This window comes from Haliaeetus leucocephalus, unplaced genomic scaffold, assembly GCF_000737465.1.
Source record: "Haliaeetus leucocephalus isolate CR32 unplaced genomic scaffold, Haliaeetus_leucocephalus-4.0 Scaffold206, whole genome shotgun sequence".
Lineage (NCBI taxonomy): Eukaryota > Metazoa > Chordata > Aves > Accipitriformes > Accipitridae > Haliaeetus > Haliaeetus leucocephalus.
The window spans coordinates 12,025,257-12,050,303 of record NW_010972642.1 but is presented as its reverse complement, the minus strand read 5'-3'; the positions used below and the strand labels follow the sequence as shown (position 1 = coordinate 12,050,303).

The window sequence follows — 25,047 nt, the reverse complement described above, 5'->3', positions numbered from 1 at the left end:
TGAATCATGTTTGAACCAGGTTTCAAGGACAGTTCTCCTCTCACAAACTCACAGCACATGCAACTGTGTCCAATTTTTCTCACCAAATCTGGGCTGGGCAGTAACTGCACCATGTACTAGCAGTTGCATGTCAGTGGCTAGCTATAGAAGTATCAATCTTGCAGTTCTGCTCAGCGCAGAGCAGGAAGCAGGCTGTGAAGCATCTCTATAGAAATACCCACACCAGATCACCTAACCACAAAGCAGCCACATCTCAATTAACTTCAGTCTCAGTAGAGTCCAAGAAAAAAATGTTTTTAAGAGAAACCTCACCTCAATGTTCAGATGGGGAAATGTCAATATCAGACAGCGGGTTCAGTTATGGTAGCAGTAACAAATGATAGCAGCCGTTCTGAAGAGCAGGAGAATTGCCAAATCACAACTCCTTGAAATTATCGTGAGGGGGGTATAAAAAGAAAAACATTCGTGGCAGCCCAACTCTTCAGCTAACTGAACCGGTAAATACTTATACCGGACTGATAAATACCTGTACCTACTTTCACTGATAAATACCTCAGAACCTTGGAAATCTGCAATGTTTAGGTGAATTTCCACATGCAGGACACAAGTGTACATATCTGAACCAAAGTAATTGCCTTTTTGCCTCGTCCACAAATTCCACCTTCACATCATGGAAGCCCAAGGGTTATTCAATAAAATAGCCATACACTTCAGAGAAGAGGGGCTTGCATTTTAATAGGGGCAAAACCATGTGGCTTCTAATCTTATTGTAGGAAATGACTCAATGGTTTTAGCCACACCTTTCACTCTCCCATTCCTTTACAAGACAGCAACAAAAACCATCAAAAACTTATCAAAGATGCACAATGCACAAACCCTGAAACCCAGAGAGCTAAGTTTTGGTTAAGTTATAACAACATTAAGGCAATGATTAATACTACAAAGTTGAGGCAATCTGAAGATTAGGTGTTGTTACCTGCTCTAACTATCAGTGTCAATGGCAATATTATGGTGCCAAAGAATGATAATTTATATGTATGATTACCAAACTTTGTGTTTGGCTGCTCAGTTGATGATAATGTTAAGGGATATTTAGTTTGCTTTTGCAGAAGTATTTAATTTTCAAACATTTATATGCACTTTGTGCAATAAGACAGGATGAATTGTTCTTTGGGGATTGGGCTGCCCCTCACTGATTCCTGCTTGAGCTATACCAGATGCCATATAGCCCATCCAGAAGAGCTAACTCTTAATCTTTCTTCTTCTATATCCACTAAATACAACTTTATATAATTGCGCCAGAGCACTGAGACAATAATGAATGAATCGTCCATGAAGAACTCTGGAGAGGTTTCAGCAATTTCTGTAAGGAAATGAGTCAAAATGAATCTGACCAAGATAGAGGACATGGTGCAATAATGTCTGGTTTCTTCTGAATAAAAAGAAAGAACAAGTGTCCTATCACTGATATTTTATCTTGATCCAGTATGGTGTCTAATGTGAAAATTTACAACATGAAATAATAAATTAAGAACGTCTGTTCTCTTAGGAAACAAATATAGTACTCAATAATTACTACCAGCTTCAACACTAAAATGTTAACAATATGTTTGAATTTTTAAAGACTGCATTTCTTAGCAATTTTACAGCGTATCATTTTGAAAGACCTTGTAGATACTTGCCAGATGTGATACAGTGGTCGAGGAACACTACAGCAGAGAGCTTATTTATCCTTAGATTACCCCACTCTTTTTCTCTCAAACCAGAGAAATGATTTCTGAATTTCCTAATGATCTTGCAAGATAAACATTGAAAGTTAGTAGAGCTAGAAATTACTATATTAAAAGGAGTATTATATTCTTTAATTCTAGTGCTAAGAACATAAACCTTTCCTAAGTCCTACTTATCAGTACAATGACGTCATCCTGGAGTAGGGGAAAGGATAATCTTCCTTGTTGCTGCATTATTGAAGAATGGCAAGGAGTTCTGATAAATATACTGCTCTTCATGCATATAAGTTTAATTGCAGCCAATACTAAGCAGTCTTTTACATAGGATGGAAAATGTTGTGGAGTTTAAAAGCCATATATCGTTTTCTAGATTTCGAGTACCTTTTCTCCCCACAATACAGCAACATGTTCCAAGCATTTTTCAATGCTTCCTCTCTGCTCTTTGCCTTCGCTCCACCAGCTGTCACTCCAGTGACATTTCCCAAGCATGAAGCTGACAAAGAACAGGGCAGGGCTTAAGTGCTTAAGCTGTGGAGATCAGTAGCAGTATTTTAAAATATCAACATAACTCAGTGTTTTGGGAGAAAGTTCTGATATCCTTACTTGAATGGACAATGCTCTTTACTACACAACCCCTCACACTGAATACAGTTCAGTTATTTTAGAAACTTAAAAGGTTGCTAAACTACAGCAGACAGCTATTTTGTCTGTAAATTTCCTGGTTTTCTACTGTAATACTTCATTTAAACTAGAAATGAAGAAAGCCTACCCTGATTAATACTAAGAAATTTCTGTATAGACAATTAAGAAAACTATTAATAGTGCAGAAAAGAGGCCAAAGGACAGAGTACAGGGCAGATATCAAAGAAGTGTTTTACTTCCTGATTTGCACATCTTCTTTACCAATTTATTTTTCAAATTCCAGAACTGTATTTACAGGTCAAAATTATCTGAAATTCTGGTTTAAAAAAAGTCAAGAGGAGTTATCACATGGGGGTGCCTTCCTCCAACAGTTAAGTTTCCTTCTCATTTTCTAGTTCTTGTGTTATTTGAGCCACTGTAGTCCAAGATCCAAATACTGACAGGAAAAGCTACTACAACATGCAGAGCGAGCGTAAGCATTTTCTTCAACCTGTAAAAATACAGGTCCCACTACTGAAATTAAATCAACTCAGCCACTCTAAGAGCAGAGAGACAAGCTGACATGATTTTCAATAGCCTCCAAAAATGTTACCTAGTGACCATAATTTAAGGAAACATTCAAGGTAAGATTTCCAGTTTGCCAGCTGGCTTGATTACAGCATTTACCATTCTCCTGTGTACCTATAAACTGAACAGGGAGCGAATCTTAACTTCTCTTTGCCCAGAAATAGTTCTGTAGTGTTTCCGTTCTTCCCACTTATGTGGTAAGAAGGAGGAAAAATTATCACAGGCCTCTCTAATACTGCTTGTGAGGTGACAGTATCATGATATGCAGAAGCAATTTCTGTGAAGCGAAGACCCAGCGAGCCTGTTATGTCCTATAACGCAGGCATACCCTTACACTGCAGCATGTTTCCACTGCTCTGACTTGGAGGTTCTGCCACACTGCTAACCAAGGCTGGAGGAGCCCTCTAGTGTAAAAACCAACCTGAACCGACCGCCTATATTTTGCACATAATAATGCAGCAAAACAATGACCACAGTGCCACTGTCAGTCCCCAGGCATTCCAGCAGCACATGCTGGCCAGAAGATGTGACAATTATAAAACCTCCTGGATCTCAACACTGAAGGAAAAAAGGTATATCTACTTACAGCTAGTCTTAATGGCTGCTACGGATAATGTGATTTCGGGGCTAATGTGTGACCAGCCATAAAACCAGTCTGAACTGAAAAAGGAAACCAAAAACTTGAGAATGATGCAGAAATAAACTGCAGTCCCTGTCAGATAAATATTTGGTTTAAATGTTTCAGTAGACCTTGACCTTAAGAACAATTGATAAAAAGCATTTAAAGGACAGAAAGTCTTTTTATAAACCTTATGTACTAGGGTAAATTTTATCTATTATGTGCTGATCACTCAAATCTTCTGGAGGCATAGCCAGTTTGCTCTATAATATAAATAATATCCAGGAAATTCCAGTGCTCAGATCTATTTGCTAGTGATACGGCTTCATTACAACAGCTCCATCTCTCTATCTCTTATGATAGAGAAAAAAAAAGTCTATATATTTCACTACAGCAGGTAATTCATATAATATTCACATAATATATACAGTTGAAGGCACAAGAAGCCATTGGAGAGGCAGCGTATGCCTCCATGGTACCTGTAGTATTCTATGAGGATGCTGCATAGTAGCTGTTGGCAAAAGATCACAGCCATGCAAGTTTAGAGACAGACACATAAAGAGAGAAAGACAGAGATTCAGTCCCACACAGGTTCATAATATGCAGCTATTTCCTGCATCAAAGCTCTCGATTTGTGCTTTGTATCACTAAGATTACCAAAAAAAAATGGCAAGGATGATGCTTATGTTGATTGTATTTTATTGTCACTAATTCTAAATGAGATATATGTTAAATTTATCTGGTCTAAACCCAACTTTGTTCTGAGGTTGTATAGAGAAAACCATATGCAGTAGTGTATTTTTGTGTTTTTAATCTTTAGAGTGATCACAGTTGATTGCATAGCAGTTTTATGATGCTGGATAGAAAGTCAAAACAATTATGAACTTTAAATTGATAACAACTTATTTAATGCCCTGCTGTCTAACTGCTAGAGGGATAAACAAAGAATACCTAGAATACTAGAATGACTTTAGGAAATTCATTAGAAAAGTTCTGAAGTGACATTAGAAGAAGAGAAGTAGTAATGCATGAGAGGCATAAGCAACTGACAGATGAGGAGAGATTGCAAATAATTAAGCAAAATCACAAGAGAAGCAGTTTAGATAATCATTTAAAAGCAAAGAAGTGAAAACTCAGAGCCATTTTAGACAAACAGAATTGTGAAAGTGACTTCATTTTACTTCCCAAATGGGGAAAATGAGTTCTGCAAAATTAAAGCGTCGTCCCGGTTAAGGCCCTTACGCTGGAACTTTTACATGAACAGCCACAGTCTCACTAAACTTGCTGAACTTCTCACTTCCGGACAGGCTGCACAGCCTCCTTGGGTTATTTTGGCACCTCCTTTTCTGGCTAGCAAAGAGGACTTCAGAGGAATGTAAAATGAAAAACAAGGGGAAAAAAATTAATCCAACTTTCCCAAACCACAGAAAACTTTCATTTGGTATACATTTTGACCAAAGGTTCAGTGAGAGCAATGGTCATATTTTATCCAAAAATCACTCTCAATGGAAAGAACTCTAAAAAGTTTTGGTACAGAAGGGCTAAGAGAAAAAAAAATTGTACTACTGGCATCTACATCCACACTCAAAATGTATAAATACTAAAAGTGCAGGAGGTTGCAAGTATTATCACAATTATGCAATAGTACTTTTAGAAGGCAAATTCAGAGGAAATTGTATAGATTATTCCACTTCTAATGATATTTGAGTGGCTAACAACAAAGCTAATTTGAATATGTTATAAAAAAACCCCAATTTTTAACTGCACATCTATAATATCTCAAAATTACTTAACCTCTCTTGGACATTTGCCCATTCCTTTGGTTGTATCAAGTTAGATAGAAGAAGCAAAGAAGAAAAAATTACAAGGGTTTTGGTGTTTTGGTGGGGGATTTTGTGTGGAAGTATTGTTTTCTATCCTATTTGATTCGGTTTATGTATATCAATATCAGATTTAATTGTAGGATTAACTACAATTAACTACTTAAGGATAGTTATTTGAAAATACTTATGATCTTATGAAGTCAAATTTTGGGTACCAAAAGAGTGTGCCTGAACATAATTTTCCTTTATACAGCTTGACTCTTAAGGTCATGTTTGAATACTAGATTATTAATTTCAAATACAGCTAAGTAACTTGTAACTTCAGAACTGAATATCAAAAGACAACAAAAATATTTGAAAAGGCCTTAATACTGATGCCTATGTCCAAGCAATATCTTCAGACACAACTCAGAATCTATGCGTTTCAGATGATCAAAAGCTTTCTTCAAAGTCCTCCAGGCTTTGAGATTTATTAGCATTTAAAGGAATAAAAAATAAATTATAGGTGTTGAAGGCCTGAGAATTAAAAAGGGCTGTGATTTCTCATAACCAACACAGGAATAAAAGAGATTCTTTAGAAATGCACTTCATAGGAATTACTTGGTTCCACTTTCTCATTTTCTGTGACACCATGTAAGCCCTCCACTGGCCAAGTATGCTTAAGACAAGTATTTTTTTCATTTTTCCACAATATTTTAGGGAGGGGTGGGGGTGGGGTTTGCATAACCACCATAGCTCCTGAGCAGGGTTAGGCTCAGCCTGATGAAGTCAACATCGTGATGTGCAAAAACACTGACCCAGTGCTAGGAAGAATGATTTTGTAGACTGAACCACATCTGACAGAGTTAGCATTTACAGACTCACCTTACACTTTAACAAGGTGAGACAGAGTCAGCTTACACACGAGTACACCAATAAGATAAATGAAAAAGTCTACACCATTGTAAGCATACTTATTCACAGCCCTTCTAAAGTTTATAGTATTCCTATGAGCAAAACAAAAGGACAGCAAGATTGACAAATAAGAGAAGCCATTGAAAAACATCTTTAACTGATGCAGAGGTTTCAATCATTACTCAGGTTTAAACAAGTTGGAAAGGAAATAGTAAAAGAAGAGAATAATTCTGGTTACTTAGAAAAACTTCTCCTTAAATGGAAATTAACTTTTAAAACCTTTGAACTTCCCTGAAAAGGCCATTGAAACTTGGCAAGTGAGAACTTAAAAAGATCTACTCAGAAACCACATTCCATTTTTAAAACTGTGACTGAAGAGGGCATTGTCAGCCCTGTAAAAGAAGAATTACTTCCTATTTGCTTCATAAACCAACATTACTGCCTATAAGCACTTCCATTTTCAACAATCCTACAGAAACTGTAAGTTTGGTATTTAAGATGGTATACTGGAACCAATTTTCCCTGCACTATACCAGTGTTCCTTTGTAATCCCCCTGCATGTCTTCAGTAATAGCAAGGTGAGTGGATGGTTAAGGAGAACAAGAGTAGTTTCATTTATTATTCAGTGGTGACTTTTTCTTTATGTTCCTGTCACTAGAAACGATTTTCCTAGCTGCTATTGCAGTATTAAATCACTAAAGAATGGAGCTACAACTGGCAGAAAACCAGTGTGAGTGAAAGGTGAATCAAGCATAGCAGTATATTTTAGCTAGGTTTGGTTCTGGTTTTGTTTCCAGACACAACTCACTGTCCCTTTCTCATCCCAGTGACTTCATCCTCACTCCCTAATGACTTTGCCTCCACTGGAAAGTTTCACTTCTTCTTTTATCTCATTAGACAAGTTTAACAGGAGCATCATGACCTCAAAAGAATGTTTCATTTCAAGATTAGATTCTTACATGCCCTACTGACTCAAAAATAAGGTTAAAGGAAGACAGGTATATAGTTAAAGCATTGGCCTTGTGCTTATGTTGATGTAGGTTCGGTTCCTGGCACTGTCACAGCCTTCTCCTGGGCAAATAATTGATAGGTAGGCACCATAAATATTAGTCAAATTAAGTACTACCTTTCTCTGCAAAGAGCTCTCTCAATTTAGGGTAAAGTACTGTTTAACATCAGTGAAGCTAAAAGAATCTCTCTTAATCTTTCTGTCTTAATTCCCTTTCTGAATGTAGTGGTTAATTTGTCCTTTCTTATCAGGAATCTTGTAAGTCAGTCTTCACTAGTAAAAGTATCCCAATATGCCAAAAGTAGCAGAAAATAAAAAATAAGTTTTCTGGAAAATAATTCATGTTTAAAATGTTGGCCATAAGAAAACTACATGCTGGACTTCTACCAAAAGCATTAAGTCATCTTACCGTGCATAAAGTAATTTTTGAAGTAATTAAAATAATGTCATTGTGACTTGTACAGAAGGGTTCAATAACTGAAATTCTAAACAAGATTCAGATAATACTGCACAGGCACAGTGCTGAATCTTGTTCATTCCTTATGCTCTGTTGCTGCATCATTGTACAAGGTTGGATGCTTCTTGCTGACAAAGCCCTCGGCAATGATATCAGATCTTACTAAACAAAGCTTGTAGCTCTAGAGCTTAGAGCACATTTGAGTAAATCCACTGAAGTTAACTGCATTAGACAAATACAAAACTAGTGTAAGTGAGAAGTGAGCCAAGCCCTTACTGTTATCTTCTTTCTCCCTCCTGCTTTCTTTTCTATTGTCACGCTTGTTTCTAATACAGGAATTAAAATTGTCTACCTCTATAGTAGATAAGATGACGGTGGCCTGCGCTCAACTGCTTAACCTCCTGCAAGTGCTAGGGCTGTACAAATAGAAATAAAAATTAACGTGTGTCAATAAGCACACTTCTGTATAGTGTGAATGGTATTAGACAGGAGTTACTTAATGCAACAGCCATTCATACCTTCTGCCTTTAACCAGATGATGATTCCAAAATGCAGAAACAAGGGTACCATGTTTGTCATTTGTTATTTGCTTTCATGTCTCAGAATACAGCTGAGAAAGAGTACCTATAGAGATAAAAATCTTGATTACACAGCGCAAAGCAATGTACTGCTTGTTATGTGGTCAGCGGCATTAACTACACAGCAGTCATTCTGCTTCACATTGTACATCATTTTGTTCTCACCTCCTTCAAGGAATCGCATCATATCCATTCCCTGCAAATCTCTTTAGATACCACTGAGATAGTATTTACTCACTGAACTGTAACGTTGGAAGAAAAAGCAAGTGATTGTTCATTATCGGCGTGATGCAAAGCCTACTAAGGGCAATGGAAGTCTTTTCACTGATTTTAATAGACCTTGGATCAGGTTATATAAAGTAGCTTCTGGCACCGGATTCATCAGGACATGATCCTGACTGCACTAAAAGATTTCCCAGTGACTTCATTGATGCTAGATTTTCACCCAGTTATGGTTTTTGCATTGTTATTCATTTGGTAATCCAAATAAAAGGCAGTTTTACATCGGCTATGGGGGAAGAAAGGTATGAAAGGTCCTATCATGACTGATCATTCTTCCACCACACCTAAGGGTGAGCAGTAATTATTTACTGAGAGAGCACAGACAAGAAGAGGAGAGAATGTATCCTCATTATGGATGGGTGACTGTATTACCATTCTCCTCCTTGATGCACTACAGGGGGCAATATTCAAATGTAACAATGACCTACTGGTTTCTAATTATCTTGTCCCAAACTCCGATAAACCTGGCTATTCTTGCAATAGTGAATTTCTTTCCAGCAAAGCATTTCCCTTGCCAAAGTATATATTTTTTGGCAGCTTCTGGCACTTTCCAGCCCTGGAATCTGACGTAGGCTTGTAAATTGTGCTAGGTTGGCAAGGTTTTCACCTTCTAGAGCACTGAATTGGTGTAAAATAATACATTATATTGTTTCCCACTCTTTCTGCTATTTTTTTTCCTCAAAAGAATTCTAAACTCTGAAATTTCCGTTTCATATCCCAGTGCAATACTCACAAGACTATAGGTCTTTCTCTTCACACGTTGCAACTGGCTTAGGAACTACTGTGTGAAGCATAATGGCTCTATCACATGCTTCATATACTTAATGGCCTCCAAAGCAGCCCTTCCATAAAAAGGGCAGAGTACAGTGCAGCTATATGTGAGAGGAAATTGTTACAAGTGCTATACTTTGGAAATAAGTTTAGGGGAAGAGGAGAATTTTTTTTCCAATTAAATACACAATGAAGAAAAAAATGCTTCTGAAAGCATATTTCTACAGGAAAAAATTACCTTCTTCAACTGTGTGGCAGACTAAATAAACACAGACATACAAATTAAAAATTAAGACACCATTTGGAACAAATCTACATTTGTCAACTAACTGACTTTAAAGAAGCGAAATAGTTATTTTACTCTCCATTTGAAACATCAAAGAGTTTTCATTTTTTCGTAAGGTGCAGCTTATAAATCTTAATTATTCAGGCAAAACATTCTGTGAAGTCTTGATAGATTTCTCTTATAGATCAGTACTAACTGAGCGCCTATGTTTTCCCAGTCTTACTCGCCTAGAATTTCAGAGCAATGAGCAAACATCTTGCCTTAGACTCGGTAATTAATGCAATCCAGTATTCCACAAAGCAGTAGCTCTAGTGCAGTATCTCAATATTAACAAATGCATATGCTTTCATAAAGATTTTACTTGTGCATACTGATAAAGCTTATCCTCTATTCTCATGCATATTAAATTAGACTTCAGAGCTAGAGCATCCATTCATTGAGCATTTATAAATGCTAATATATGCTCATTTTGATGAATACAAACAAAAATCAGTCTAAGCATAATTATTTTTTGGCACTAACAAAACATTGAAGGAAAATGGAAGCTAAAAATTAAATATTGTAGCTTCAAAATGCATGCAACTTATTTACATGAAAATCAGATTGCCTACTTCGCAACATTTAAACCTTGAGGTATTTCTCTAAGGGACTTTACAATGGTTCACAAGATCTGTTGTTTGCTTGTTTGTTTGTTTTAACAGTTCATAGAAGTATCAAAATACAGGCATTTCCTGCTGATTGAACATTGACTTATAATTTTCCAAATACAGATTAGAAATTCCAGAGTACCCTCAAGAAGTATTACCAATATAACATTAAACCATTTGTCTAAGATCACAAGGAGACGAAAAGTGATATCAACAATCTCTTATTTTGCATATGTATGCATTTATCATGAATACTAGCCTGATGTACAGAACATAGTTGAAGAGGTATGGAGATATATAATTAAACAGTAGGCTGGCTGCTATGCTTTTTAGAACAATATGTGTCATTACATTTAATTGCTAAAATGGAAATAAAAGAGAATGGCTTTGTACTCTACCAGTGACACGCATTTTGTGACTTAGGACAAATCACTTTCAATGGAATTCATTTTCTTTGAGTTCAGTTACCTAGAAGTTGTGCGTATACTCTAAATCAAGTAGCTTTATCTGTAGTCGATGAAAGAACACAGGCTCTTTCAGAGGACAAGGATTCATTTCATTTTAAGGAAAGCATTCAAAGCAGGAATAAGTCACTCTCCAGACACACCTGCTTGTTGACTCGACTATCTTAAACTAGATCCCTAATTTTCAGATAGTAAAGCTGAGTAAGGTGAATCTCAAACTCAGCATCCCTAGTCTTCTCTGCCACCATAAGACAGATAGTACATGCAATTCAAAAATACTCCAACCACCAACTCCCAGTCTGGCACTAGCGTACAGGATCTGCTTGTCCAGTTACTACATTGTAGTACAGCACCACAGACTCTCAAGCTTGTTGTTCAAGCCACCGAAAAATTCTGTCTGCCTGACCTACTGCTTCATAGTATGCTTACGTACATCCAGATACTGTAAGCTGCAAACTGGACACAGTGGTAAATGAGAAAAGAAGTTTGTCATCACACTTCTCTGGAGGATCCCTCACAGAAGTGCCCTCAAACAGCTATCAATGCTTGAAAATTGTACAAATTGTATAACCCTGATGTTTTGAAGGAAACATTTTGAGTTTCTCAGGACAAGATTATAGTACAATGATAGGTCAATAGCTTTTCACATTACTTTAAAAGCTGCAGTTCTAGCTAAAGATTGGCTCTAATAGTAGGTTAGAAATAAGTTCACTGTTCTTCAGATTTATGATGTTTTTCTGAATTACAGTCTAAATGGCATTCTTGGGTTCTATTGCTGGGCTAAAAAAGACACTACGTACAGCAAATATAAAGAGTCACATAAAAGCTTACAAACTGCAGTTCTTCCTAGAATCTTCTAAACAGTAGATGAGCTTTGTGTTTATCCTGGGCTATTTCTCATGTAATTTCTAACATTAATGCTACAACAGTAGATTATAATTCTCCACAGAATGCCTAGATGGTTTGACAGTTGAGACTTCTAGAGTCCACCTACACCAGTGCTTCTCACACTGAAACCATCAGTAGAGCAGAACCAATGGCAGCACCAGGGAGATATTTTGGAAAGACGGGGTGGGGGAACAAAGAAATGAAGCATAAACAAGCCCTGCTGAATTACTCCACTGACTTTGCATTATTTAAAGGGAAGTGCTGTTAGTACAGAAGCCAGCTGTTTAACTATTGGAATTCTGTACCTTGGCCTGCTTTCAGGGGACTTCAGAACAGCGTGACTAGACTTCGTATCTGCTTGTAGCACATGGAAAGAAACATTCACATATTTGGTACAGTAGATTAAATGAGAGCCAAAAATTCTATTAAGTAAACTTTGACCTACATGATATGAAACCTCTTTTGAGCTAGCAACTGACAAAAAAGGAAAGAAAGGAGATCAGTGTACATCAGCAAAAAGGAATGCCTAGGACTGTTATATGTCCACAGGCAGCACTTTGAAGGTTGAGTAAATACAAGGAACTTTTTGATAACAGCTGGAAGGCAGCACTCAAATTGTGTCAGAAAGATGAGGAAGAACTATACGGGTGCCCAGTATACTGACACAGCAGGATCAGTCAGTATTTTAAGGCCACATCATAAAATAAAATTAAGGAACAGAAAACTGTTAAAGCACCAGCCATTTATTTGCTAATACAGATTTTGGTCTAGAAATTAACTTAAGTGCTTAGTTACATCATTCCCTATGTAGGAGGGCACTCAGGCATGTCCTTACTGTTGAATATGTGCCTTAGTCCAACAGACTGTGTAGGAGCTTGAACATTTGCCTAGATCTAAGTGCATACTTTGGTAACTCGATGAACTGGGACCACCTGCTCCTGCAGTCCTTCTAGAAGAAGATGGGCCAAATACTGATAATATGGGTAGAAGTGGTAGTATCTCCTTGTAATTCTTTATCTCATCTTTGTCTGCAATAGCATCTTTGTATACTGCAGGACTTAAGAGGACAGCAGCAATTTAAAATCTATTGGTTTAAAATTAATTTAGACATCAGATACTTCTCAAAAGTAGAGTCCAGAATCATTGTTACAGAAAAAGAATAATTTTTCCTATTTTTTTTCTATTTATTTGCACTTTAGGTAATATCACCTTGTATTTCATATGAATTTTAAGTATACTTGATTGCTTAGGTCTTCCAAAAACCTTAGGAAAATATTTTTTTTTTAAGCAAAAAATTAAAACCATTTGACTTCACAATACTAATGTTATCTTTTTTATGAAGGATGAGCATTTAGTATGCCATGTAATACATGAATTGTAATACATGAATATTTCAGTCTATAAATAAACATCAAGTTTCATTGCTGACCACATCACCGATGTGTTAGTGATTCTATTCAAGCTTCTTACATGTACTATGCTGTTTTTTTAAAGAGTTATAAGGTATTATATCCTCCTTCATAAAGTTATTATTCAGTCAGAAAGAAGAACAACTCATAGACGTCTTTGGTGTCTCTACAGTAAAAATAATTGTGAAGTACACTGAGATTTTCACCTGAAAGATTCCAGGTTTCAGGATTTGTATTAACTATTTATGCATATGATAGTGCAGGAGAAATGTTGCTACTGATTGCTAAATGAGGCAGGCAATGCATCAGGGGTTATTCAAGGTATTTTATCAACTTTATAAATGGTTAAATTCAGATGCTGAAGGGTAAAATAACTTCCACATAATCACACAACTAGAGACTAGCTAGATGAGAATAAAACTCAGAATTGACAACTTCCAACTAACAAAAAAATTGTGCAAGTTCCTGCTTGACTTATTGGGAAGACATCATACACAAATAAATGAGTGATGTTATTAAAAGTTAGAGTACACAGCTCTAGTTCCTCTACGTCTTGTACCATCAAAGAAAACCTACCTAGCATGAATGTCATGAGCAGCTACCGTTTGTAAAAATCTTTGAAGTGCAAAATCTTACAAATCCTGAAATCTTCTATTGGATTGATAGAATTTTTTTAATAGGTAATATCTTTTCTAGGTAGAAAGGTTGTGATAAGCCAGATGAGACTAACCAATGAACTGTCCATCCTTATTTTTAGCAGTAGGCAGGGAATCACCCAAATCCCTATGACTGTTAGCTGCTATGAAATACCATTTAAAGGAAAATTCTCAAACAGAAGCTTTTAGAGTGTGTTTGCTCATGAAAAACTGGCAGACTGAGAAAAGAAAGGTAAGCTTAACTAACCAACTATTTGTACCTACAGTTCAGCTGGACCTATTAGGGAGAGTTACACCTGTATATCCGGGAACAGAATTTGCCCTTCCATGTTTTAAATGGGAGCAAGACAAAATGTGGAGCAGCTCTGGGTATCCCGTGCAGTAATGACACTCCACATTTTACCATGACTGCTAAATTTCAAAAGTATTAGGCTAAGACAACCTGATTAACAGACTTCAGAAAAATCTCCAGGAAAAAGCTTGTACTTTATATTGTAATTCAGTGAGTGAAAATAGTCTGGGGAAAAAAAAAAAAAACAAACTCTGTCTTAGTATTTATAATACTTTTCAGTGATACACAGAAAACAACACACACACACACACACGCACACAGACAAATCAAAATATTACTGTAATCTACTCTTGGCTGGCTGTTCTGTTTAGTCTTATGAAACAAATAATTTAGCAGGCAATGTACAGTATAGAGGCCCTCAGTGGATTGCAATATACTAAGTAAGCATGTTTTTCTTTTTGTTTAATTTATAGTCCCTGGAAAAAAAGACATTTAAAAACCTATTGTCTGGGTTTATAAAGCTCATAGGGATAGTTAGTTCTTAGCTGACTGTATTGCTGGCTAAAATGTTAGACATACTTTACCACTAGAGGTCTTTTCATTTACGGATGTGCTAAGGCCTCAAGGGTTCTTCATCAGTGGACATATGTTTTAATCACAGAGAATTGCAAAATGCAGTGTTGTCTTCAAATTGACAACTGCAGGACAAGTATATGGCTATTAACCTAGAATTTGCTGTGTAAGCATTGGAGCCAATAATTTCCCAAAGAGAAACTGAATTTTCATCTTTTTTGATACCCTTATTCTTTATCTAGCTTGAGTAATTTCTTAAAAAGTAAATTCCTTCCAAAATCTGTGAATAACAGATTTTTGGTCTCAGTGATAAAAATGAAGGGGGGCGGGGGCGAGGGGGCAAGAAAAAATTGCTGACTAAATTGAGTTACTTCATTTTTTGGCTCTTGCTGCAATTTTCTTTCCTTTTTTTTCCACATTTTTGGGTTCTTAACCAATGTGGATCATTCTGTAAATGGAAACATTTAATGCTTAAAATGTCAAAACAAAACATTTAACCTTTACAAAATTTTACTGTCTGAAACCAAATTCCACCAGAATTTTAAAATAGATATAGTAAGTAAGCAACTACTTATTTTTGTGAATTTACTGTTCCTTCATTTCTAGTTAGTCATAACAGGGCAACTGAACATCCAACTGGGTTGCATACAAACAAGGCCAGGAAATAATGAGCCTGTAATCTTTGCATAGTATAGCAGAGAAATCAACAGTTACTAAAGAAATCATAAATCACTGGGAAAAAAGAGAAGAGTGTAAGAGTTCTATGAATGAAAACATCACCCTTTACTGGAGCTGAGTGAAAAAATATTTGCCAATCAAGTAGTTTGTACAGATGCCCAGTGCAAACACAAAACACAGAAAAGACCACATTATGTCAGTCCCATTTTCTGTCTTGTGCAAAGCTATAGAATATAAAATCTTCTGCTTTTATCTGTCCTATCGATCATCTTCCTATTTCTGCTGCCTTTCATTGCTTACTTTTTTGCCTTATTTCCTGCTTCCCACTAGTTTTTGAGCTTGCAGATCTTGCAGCCTGTGCAGTTGTATACAGTATTTATTTCCCCTTTGGAACCCATTCTGACTTCACATAGTGGCTCAGTGTAGCCTTTTTCATTAGAAAACACTTGCCTACAACACAGGCATGATCTATGATCTTTAAACACCAGTCAGCTCAACAATCAGTTTTTATCCAAAAGCTAAAGGGCAAATTTCCTTTGCAAGGCTTCTAAATGCCAGATTTCAGCTTCCTCCCTCTCCATTTTAAATGCCAAGGCAGTTCAAGAAAATCTTTTAATACGTTTCTAAGAAGATACAACTTTGCTCAAATGCTTACATAGCAACCACCCATAGACAGAGATCAACGCTGGCCTTTTCCAGGAACATCTTTTGAACCTGTGTCTGAGAACAGGGTCTTATAACAGATACACACAGGCAGCTTCTACAACTGTCATTGGTGACTCAGTTAAAATAATGCAACTTAATATGATTGCTTCTGACATCTTTGCATTTTCTTTCTAACATAAAAACTTTCCATTTGTGTTTTGAATAGGTAAGCCTACAGGGTATGGATCCAGCAGTAGACGCTTACACCACAAGGGAATAGTGGATGAATGCTGCTTCCAGAGTTGTGACCTGAGGAGGCTGGAGATGTATTGTGCTCCAATAAAGCCACCTAAATCTGCACGCTCTGTACGTGCTCAGCGCCACACTGATATGCCAAAAGCACAAAAGGTAGGCCAGGCTGGAAAACAAAACAAAACAAAACGAAACAAAAAAACACACACAAAAAAACCCCAAATCCCTGCCTATTTTAGGGAAGGAAAAATCTATCAAGGCTGATAACATAGCAAACAACTGATGTGTTCTGCCTACTAGGGACACTAAGATTTAGTGGAGTTTTGGAAAATATTGTCCATGGTAGGAAATAAGTAAAAAATGGTGGGTTGTATCTAATTTCTTAGAACACTGAATAAAACATGGAATTGCTCAGCTAGTAGTTGTGAGGCTTTATCCTGCTACTGGGTAGTAAATGACAAGTGCTCACATCATTCAATCATAAATAGCACCTAAGACTTCTTTCAAAAGAGAAACCAAACACTGAATGTTTAACCACTGATCTATCCAGAACCTCCTCACTCATCCTTCCTTGTCAGGAAGAGGTAGAGTGAGTGATCAAGAGGGAAAACACAGTCTTCTGCTATTCATTTTATATGTAAATGAACAAATGATTTTTTTCTTTCCTCATTATTTTGGCCTTTTTTTTTTTTGTCTATCAGAACTAAATTAACTGGATAGTCACTGTAATCATTATATGCTTCATTTTAACTATTTAAAGTTTAATATGTATAATCTCCAAGCACTTCAAATATTCATTGGTATTATTTGTATAGTTGTGGAGTTCAGGGTATTCAGATTTTTGTTCCTGTCATACTAGATATATACTGTACATACATGTAGTTAAATCTCATCTCTCCTCAACAGAGCCTATAGTTCAGTAACCCATCTTAGACTAGGCTACCATTAAGCTCACGTCCAACTGTCTCTCCTGTTTGAGTTCTGAACATCTGTTTTACATGTTATCTGTCATCTGCTGTAAGCCTCTAGTGATATATTTTATTGCTGTTGACCCTGTCTGTCCTACACATATGTTGACTCCACTCCTGCAGTTATCTGAAAATTTTTTCTTATAAGAATGGAACTGCATGAAATCCTAAGATTTCATAGAAAGTCAGGAAACCAGCTATATATAGTAATTTCCTTAATATCACCTTTATGAAAAGAACAATTTTAATTGTTCCAGCATCCATTTCTTTTCCATAAGTCAATCCATAGAATGGAATCCTTTCACCTCTTCCTCAGGAGTTTTCAACCTTTTAAAGTAGTGGCTGTACGATTCATCCGGGGAAGTATCACCTTAGCCATGAACACCTCAAAAGGCACACATGATGATGAGTGAAGTCTTCTTCAGGTAGAGCTCAACTATAGACAAGAAAACCCTGTGGTTCATTCCTATCCGGGCACACATAGATTTAAGGCTTGCGGGAGAAGAAGAAAACAGGCTTAGCCAGCAATCTGTGTGCTCCGTCCAATACTTGTTGCTAAGGTGATGGGTAAAACATTCTGTAACTTCAAGTAAAAGGAGACAAGATACCTGCCAGCTCTCTGATGGATCTCCACACCACTTTCCTTGGAGGGCTAAGGAATGATGTCATTCTTTAGGCAGCTGTCCTCTTCCCAGCTCAAAAGATAGGCAGGAAAACACTTTTCTTACAAGCAGGAAGGAACAGAAGAAAGGCCTTGCATCTTTCTGCAGCAGCAGGGGAGGTAGTGTTCAAGAGGGAATACTGGAAGAAGAAAAAAAATTAGAAGGAGTATGTAGTAATTGAAAGAACCTAGCTGCAGAAGAAATCATCCGGGAAATTAAAAGGAGAAAAAATCAAGATGTGGAAAGGGCAGTAAAAGGACAGTGAGGAGCGGAGGAAAAGAAAGGGGAGGGAATTAGATCAGAGAGGTTGAGAAGATGAGAAATGTTGAAGAACTGAATGAACCATGGTGCATTACACAGAAAAGACAGGATTCTGAGAAGAGGGGAGAGAAAATAAAATTAGAGAAAAATTAATATTAAAGAAAACAACACCTTTAAAGAAAATGTATGTGAAAAGGAGGAGAGAGGTGAACAGAAGCAGAAAAATCATAAACGCTTCTTGATGGGAACTTGATAAAATAACAGAAATCTGATGGAAAAAACAGACTGAATTTTCATTAATATCTGTGGATGGAGAAAATTAGATTGAGGAAACAAAAATACAGAAGAGGTAGGAGAAACTTATTCAGATCTATGATAGATAAAAGGAAAATACAGGGAAGGGAAGAGAAGGGAAACAATTCATTAAGAAAAACTGTGTGAAACATCTCTGGTACATATTCTTATGTAATTATTTTTTCTTGCTTTTTTCAGTCAGCTGTACATGCCTCCATTAAGAAAGACAATGCTATGTTCATACTTTTTTCTTTGGATAGGCTCCCCCAATATGAATGCATTTAGCTAATTCATAGTGTTGATATGTCACTGATTTTAATTAAACAATTAATTATACTAAAGTAAAATTATTTTTCAGTTGAGCAATTTTTTTCTGCTTTAGTATATTTTTCTCTCAATATTATGTTATATATGAGACATATATCTTGTACATATAAAGTGAATATATATATATGTAAGATAATATATATGTCCTCTTTAATATTTTCTTATTTAGATACAAGATCTAAGGCAGGCTTAAGTGGTATACATAAGACATTGTACTGTTACTCTCAGATTCCATACACAATCAGTTCTTATGCTTTTCATACTTCTAATGTAATTTTTATGTGGCATCGCCTCATAACCTTTTTAATCAACAAATACAGGATATGGGGTTTAGTTTAAGTGTTTTTGTAAGTGGTCCACATTCCCAGTTCCTTGAGCAGATCATTCCTTCTATGCACAATTTGGTAGAATAACTTAGTTCAATGGCGCAGGGCTGTTCTGCTTAGAGGTTATGTTAATGCTGGTCTTTAGTCATTACATTACAAAAGTTGCTATGCTACACGCACAAATCTGAATGATGAGGGCCAGGCACTGAATGATTAATGTCAGCTGGGAACTCCAAAAATGCCTATCTGCTGCTATAAGGCCAACATTAAGAACTAGTTTTAATTCAATTACAGAGACTGTATGTGTAGAGTTTTATTTGTTTGTAGCTAATGAACAAAATATTTATTTCTCTATAAGACCAGTATTTGTTCTGTTCTAAGACCTTCACTTACAAATAAATATAAAAGTACATTGAAAAGTGAAAAATAAACACCTTGTTATTATATACTTAGGGTTATTATATAAACAGCATGCTTCACAGATTCACAAAAAAAGAAATGAAGAAAGAAATCCAACCAACCTGGAGGATCTGTTGGTCTCTCATTTACTGATCACTCATCAATTATGCTCATCAGAAGGGTTTTGTTTACTTGCTTGCAATTTGAATACTCTGTTGAAAGCTTTCAGTAGAATTCTTACTGTTAAAAAATGAGAGATACTTAGGTTTTCCTCTTGCCAGAACTAATTAAAAAATAGGAAGTGATCAACTGCATGATACAAATCCATTATAAAATTCTACCTCAACTGCAGTTAGTTATGTATATGAGCAGAGATTATTAAAGAGGACACAACTTAATCATATGTCAGCATTTCTAAAGCCAAGAAAGATGTCCCTGATTTTTTAACAGAGAACAGGTGTGAAACCAAAGCACATTACAAATCAAGATTTTTTTTTAACCTAAAACTATAAGAATAATTGTTGACATTGCTTTCAGATTAAAATCTCATTTAGTGAGCAAATACATCAGCTCGTAAGGTAGGAGTAAGGAAAAGGGAGAAACTTTCAGTATTTGTGCTGGAAAGCAAAGTAATGGTTTCACCTATTTTTACACTAAGTTTATGTTTATAGTTCTAAACTGTGAAAGAGGAGCAAGGAGGGGAATTAAAGTTCTGTCTTCAGTGTACATGGTTCCATCTAGCTTTTCTTTCATTCTTTTCTTTCTCTTCTGAGAAATACTAACAAAAGTTTAGTCTATTTACCCTTAAGTGAATTAAGTTTTAACAGCAATTTGGGAAACCAGTGAATAGAACATCGAAAACCCCCTTGTTCTCTCTTCAAGCAAAGGAAATAATTGAGCAATTTCCACAACAATTGTGTATGTGAGGGAAGACTGACCTTTTTGAATGAAGCAGTGTCACAGAACCAGTGGCACAAAGTTCTTACCAATTTAAGGCTACAAGGTACCTTGAAAATTATTACATGAATGTGAACGCTGGTAAGGCTGATTTTAAAATCCAGTAAATAAAGAAGAGGGAAAGCAAAAAACCATAATGCCATGCCATCCCCTTGCACCCTGAGCAAAAGGACCAAAGAGGGGTACATCTTGATATAACTTTGCTCTTCCTCAGATTTTTAGTCCTTATTCTTCTTTAGGCCTCATATGTGGAAAATACACATAAATATACATATATACCACCAAAGTATCAATAGGAAGCAGATTGTCTCAAAAATCCTTTTCAGATTTTAGCTAATCTTCAAAATTTAAATAAATACTAAGTGGGACTAAGAGAGAGAGGGAAAAGATGTTAATATTTTTAGTTTAAGAAAAAGCCATTAAGAAAACAGAAAAAGTATAACTTTATTTCTCATTAATCTTTCTAAGATTGGCAGATTCTTTTGTATTTGGCTCAATATCAACTCACAGATACATTTACAGGCCAAAATATGCATAATGGCACTAATCCTAATTTCTACAGCCATGCCACATTACCAAGCCAATGGGGGAACCTTTAGGTGTACCAGATGGAAGAACTTGGCCTCTTCACTTCAGAAAACTATTTTCTCCCATTGCTTACTTTCCAGCCCTGTTATGATGTTACTGATCACACTGCCCACAGAACTAAAAAGTTTTCAGAGACCCCAGGGAGTTCTTAGCTAAGATATCATGCCTGTTACTACAAACATTAGACTTTCCATTTATTACCAATAAAGCAAGAGACCTTTTAATGCCAATATGAGGTTTGAATGTCCAGCCTAATAGGATAAGAATGCTGCTGCATGCTTCCCAATACCCCTCCATCTTAGTCAAATGACCTTTACTATCACTGAGGTTGTCGTAATCCTTATGTTAATGCTGCCGTGTCTCCAAAGATCCATGCTTAAGGTGACAGGCTAGAAGTCTGCACTGCTCTGTTCCTGAACTGACTTATGCAAAGTTGACATTTGCACCTGCCACCTTAAAATGCTTATTGTCTTTGTCTGGATCTGAATATCAGTTCAGAGGATCTGATAATGAAACAAGCACCACAGATAACAATTTTATTTCTAATTACCTTTTTTTCAAAGACTTGAGAAATAAGGCAAGCTTTTCTATACCAGTGCAAATGCAGGTCTGAGAACCTGATTCAGGCATTCACACTGTTTTTTTTTCAATGGTCTCAACACTGCATACTTGAAAAAATGTGTTATGTGGGTCAAAGCATTTTCTGGCATGCATGTTACTGCTGCCACCACCAGTGCCACTTTGTAGTTATTCATCAAAACGCTGATTCCAAAGGAGAAACTGTTCTAAAAGTAACCTGCCCATCTTCCCTCAATTTCAAATCTAGCCTGTGTATTATGACAGCTCTTTTTCCATCTACATGTCAGTATTAAAAGCTATAACTGAAACCCTGCTGCATCTTAGTATTTGCTTTATTTGGATGATAAAACCATTTTAAAGTCAGGCAACAACAGCAGTGGAGAGAATTAATATTTTCATTTGGGAAACATATAGTTAATTTTCAATCTAAGTATACTTTGAAAGCCACTGTAATGCAAAATGGCTGTTGTTTCATAATAAGGCTCTCACTGTCCATTTTATAGGTCATGAGTGTGCAGCTTTTAAGAATGTATGACTTTTTGCAACTAAAATGTAGCATATAACTTTTCCTATATGCTGGTAAACTCTCTTCAAAGAGGAGAACCTAGGGGCAGCACTGACCAGGATATTTTACTTTGTTGCCATGAGGAAAAAAACCAGGGCAGATGAGTCCAGGAATTCCTGTTTTCTTAGTTCATTGCTACCAATGTAAGCATTTGTAGCACTAAGCAGGATCCTTAACAGTGGTAGACTCCTGTGAAGTGCTGCAATGATGATTTTAGTGAAAATCAGTGCAATTTGAAGGGTTAATCCAGAATGAGTACTTCAGGGTGAAATCTAAGGTATAACTTAGGGAAAACTAAAGACAGAAAAGGTATTTTTTGAAAAGCTGCAAGAGAAACAGGTGATGGAACAGCAAAATTTTAATTTATGGATAAGGAGAGTTCTGTTGACATTTCTGTTTCTTTATTTGACCCGTGCTGAGGAAGCTATTCTATAGTGGTATTAGCAAAATTTGATGAAGACAAGCCAGTATCCTACTGAACTGATCACAGGAATAATGACTAGATGATTAATCTCTTCTTCCTCATTTAGTATTGCATTTCGGACTAAGAATGTCTAGAATGGCAGATTGCTAACAAAGACATTTCTTCATTATGAATACTTTGCTATTAACAAATTTGGCTTGTCAGTGATGATAAATCTTAGTTTGGCTCAATGTTTTACTTGTTGGTGGTATAATTAATTTAACAATTACAAATACTGCTTGGGGTTTTTTTATATTCTGAAAATAATAATTCAACTCATATCCATCAGAACCCAATCCAAAACCAGTGAAAATTAATAAGCTCTATGTGAGTTCAAGTTTTGTGATCCTTTGCCAGTTTCTGATTTATTTTGTGTTTAATAGATACTAGAGGCAAATGGAAAAGTTATATATAGAATAGTATTTTATATAGGAAATCATTTTTAAAAAGCCACAAAACTACTGTAATGCATCAAATCAGCTTCCATTTTCTTTCTGTCCATCAGAAAAGCAGGCAAAAATTTCATTACTTTTTAAATTTTAGAGATTACATTTCCTTTTTTTTTTTTAGGGTTTAAATAGCAGATAATGCAGTGGTAGAGCTGCATACACATGCCTCACCTTTCTCAAGGAGATTTTTTATTTTTGGCTTTTCTTAGAACAACAGACATGATTTCAGTTAACTGAGAATTTTAGTTCTGATGAGGATTATAAATATGGAGAGTCACTTAAGAATTCTGCCTCTAGTCTGGTACTGAATATGAAAAGATTTGGGCCCGGCTAATATTTACCAGCATGGCAAATAAGGAAATCAAACTGAAAGATCTATGCCACAACCACCACTGCTGCTGGAAACTGGCCTGTGCATAGAATGACAGTGAACCAAGGGCATTATTCATTCCAAAGCCCTCTTGATTTGCCTGGCACATCAACAGGTCTCTTTTTGAAAATAAAAATTATTTGGCTGCAGCTCCTGCAGTGAACCCACACTTTTTATCCTCCTAAATGCCTTATCCAACAAAAACCTTACACATCTAATATGCCATTTATGCAATATGTAGGTAACAGAGTCCCACTCAGCAGTTTTGAAAACCTCTGACCACTGGGTACCAAAGCCCAGGAGGCTCCATAAATCTTGCAGTTACAACTCTAAAGTTCCCTAGCCCCTAGACATCCTGCTTTTGCAAATGTCCTTGTTCTGAAAGAAAGAAAATCTTTGGTACCTACTGTGTGTCTAAGCCCATCCAGGTTCCAGTATGCAGATGTTTCCTCTGCCAAGATCAACAATGGCGGCAATCAAAGTGCTTATGCCTGAGAGAACGGGGAATTTAGTGTACAGAAGTTTTGTATAGTTAAGTTCTCTGTGAACTGGCAGAAGGGCTCTAACAATTCCAGCATTCAGGATAACTGTTTTCCCACTAATATGAATTTTGTGGTCATACAGCATGTTAAAACCTATCTGGAATAATTATTTTTTTCTACACCTTCAGGAAGTGCATTTGAAGAATACAAGTAGAGGGAACACAGGAAACAGAAACTACAGAATGTAAGAACATGCCATCCACAAGAATGAAGAATGAATGTGCCATCTGCAGGATACTTTGCTGTAAATAAATTATTTGTTAAACATTGGAAGACTTAAAAAACCCTATGGTTTAATAAGCTTGATGCAATCTCAACCAATGGGCATTCTCCCAGCGAACAATGCAACTAAACATTCCAATATTAAGTCTTTAGAGAACAGAACATTTTAACCAGCCCAGAGCTAAAAAATTCTGCGGTTGATATATTACTGTTTGTTAACCTGTTTTAAATGTCCTGCACAAAATCTCTTAAAGTCCTGTGCCCCTCAAAAGCCTACAAATTTATGGGCCTTTGATGGATCCAATTGCACTAAATTAACCTATGAACACTGGCTGCTGGAGTCATTCATCAGCCTTGTCTAAGTGGTGGTTTTTTTATTTGCACTTCTATACAAGCAACAGGCTGTTTGTTTTACAGTGTCTGATAACATTGTTTGTCTACCCCTTCATATTTGCACAGTTTGACATTCCCAGTAACAGCAGCAGTAAGGTAACATATACAGTTTTAAACATCCATTAATTCCATCTGTGGCATTTTGACAGAATATGGGTTATAGATGCATTTGTTTTAAGACAGTTTTATTTTTCCTTCTCTTGCAAAGATGCAGTTTATTGCAATTTGTGAGACAAAAGATTTTTAAAAGCAGTTAAAGCATACATAGGCTCTCAAACCATTAATGATTCTTCCAGGTAATTATTTTGCAACAGTATAGGTAACTTCTTTCTTCCTCCATATAATGCAGTATGTAAAATTTAGCATATCAATAATACACATATATCAAACAGTATGTAAAAATCTCTGTTTTATAGTACAATGGTGCTATTTTATAGTTTGTTACATGAAAGGGTCTGGCCAAAATGGTAATGGGTAAAAGCAAATATGAAAAGATCAAGCCAAAGATTAAATAACAAAA

General features: G+C 36.2%; 1 protein-coding gene across 1 annotated transcript in view; it reads left to right on the top strand.

Moving 5' to 3' along the window:
* The window catches only part of IGF1 (insulin-like growth factor 1 (somatomedin C)), a 47,753-nt gene extending 23,293 nt beyond the window's left edge, over positions 1-24,460 (top strand). Inside the window, exons 3-4 of the mRNA XM_010566305.1 lie at positions 16,137-16,318; positions 24,041-24,460. Of these exons, the coding sequence (XP_010564607.1) occupies positions 16,137-16,318; positions 24,041-24,100 (242 nt within the window). The 3' untranslated portion in view covers positions 24,101-24,460. The remainder of the gene's footprint in view (positions 1-16,136; positions 16,319-24,040) is intronic.
* Positions 24,461-25,047: the final 587 nt, after the last annotated feature.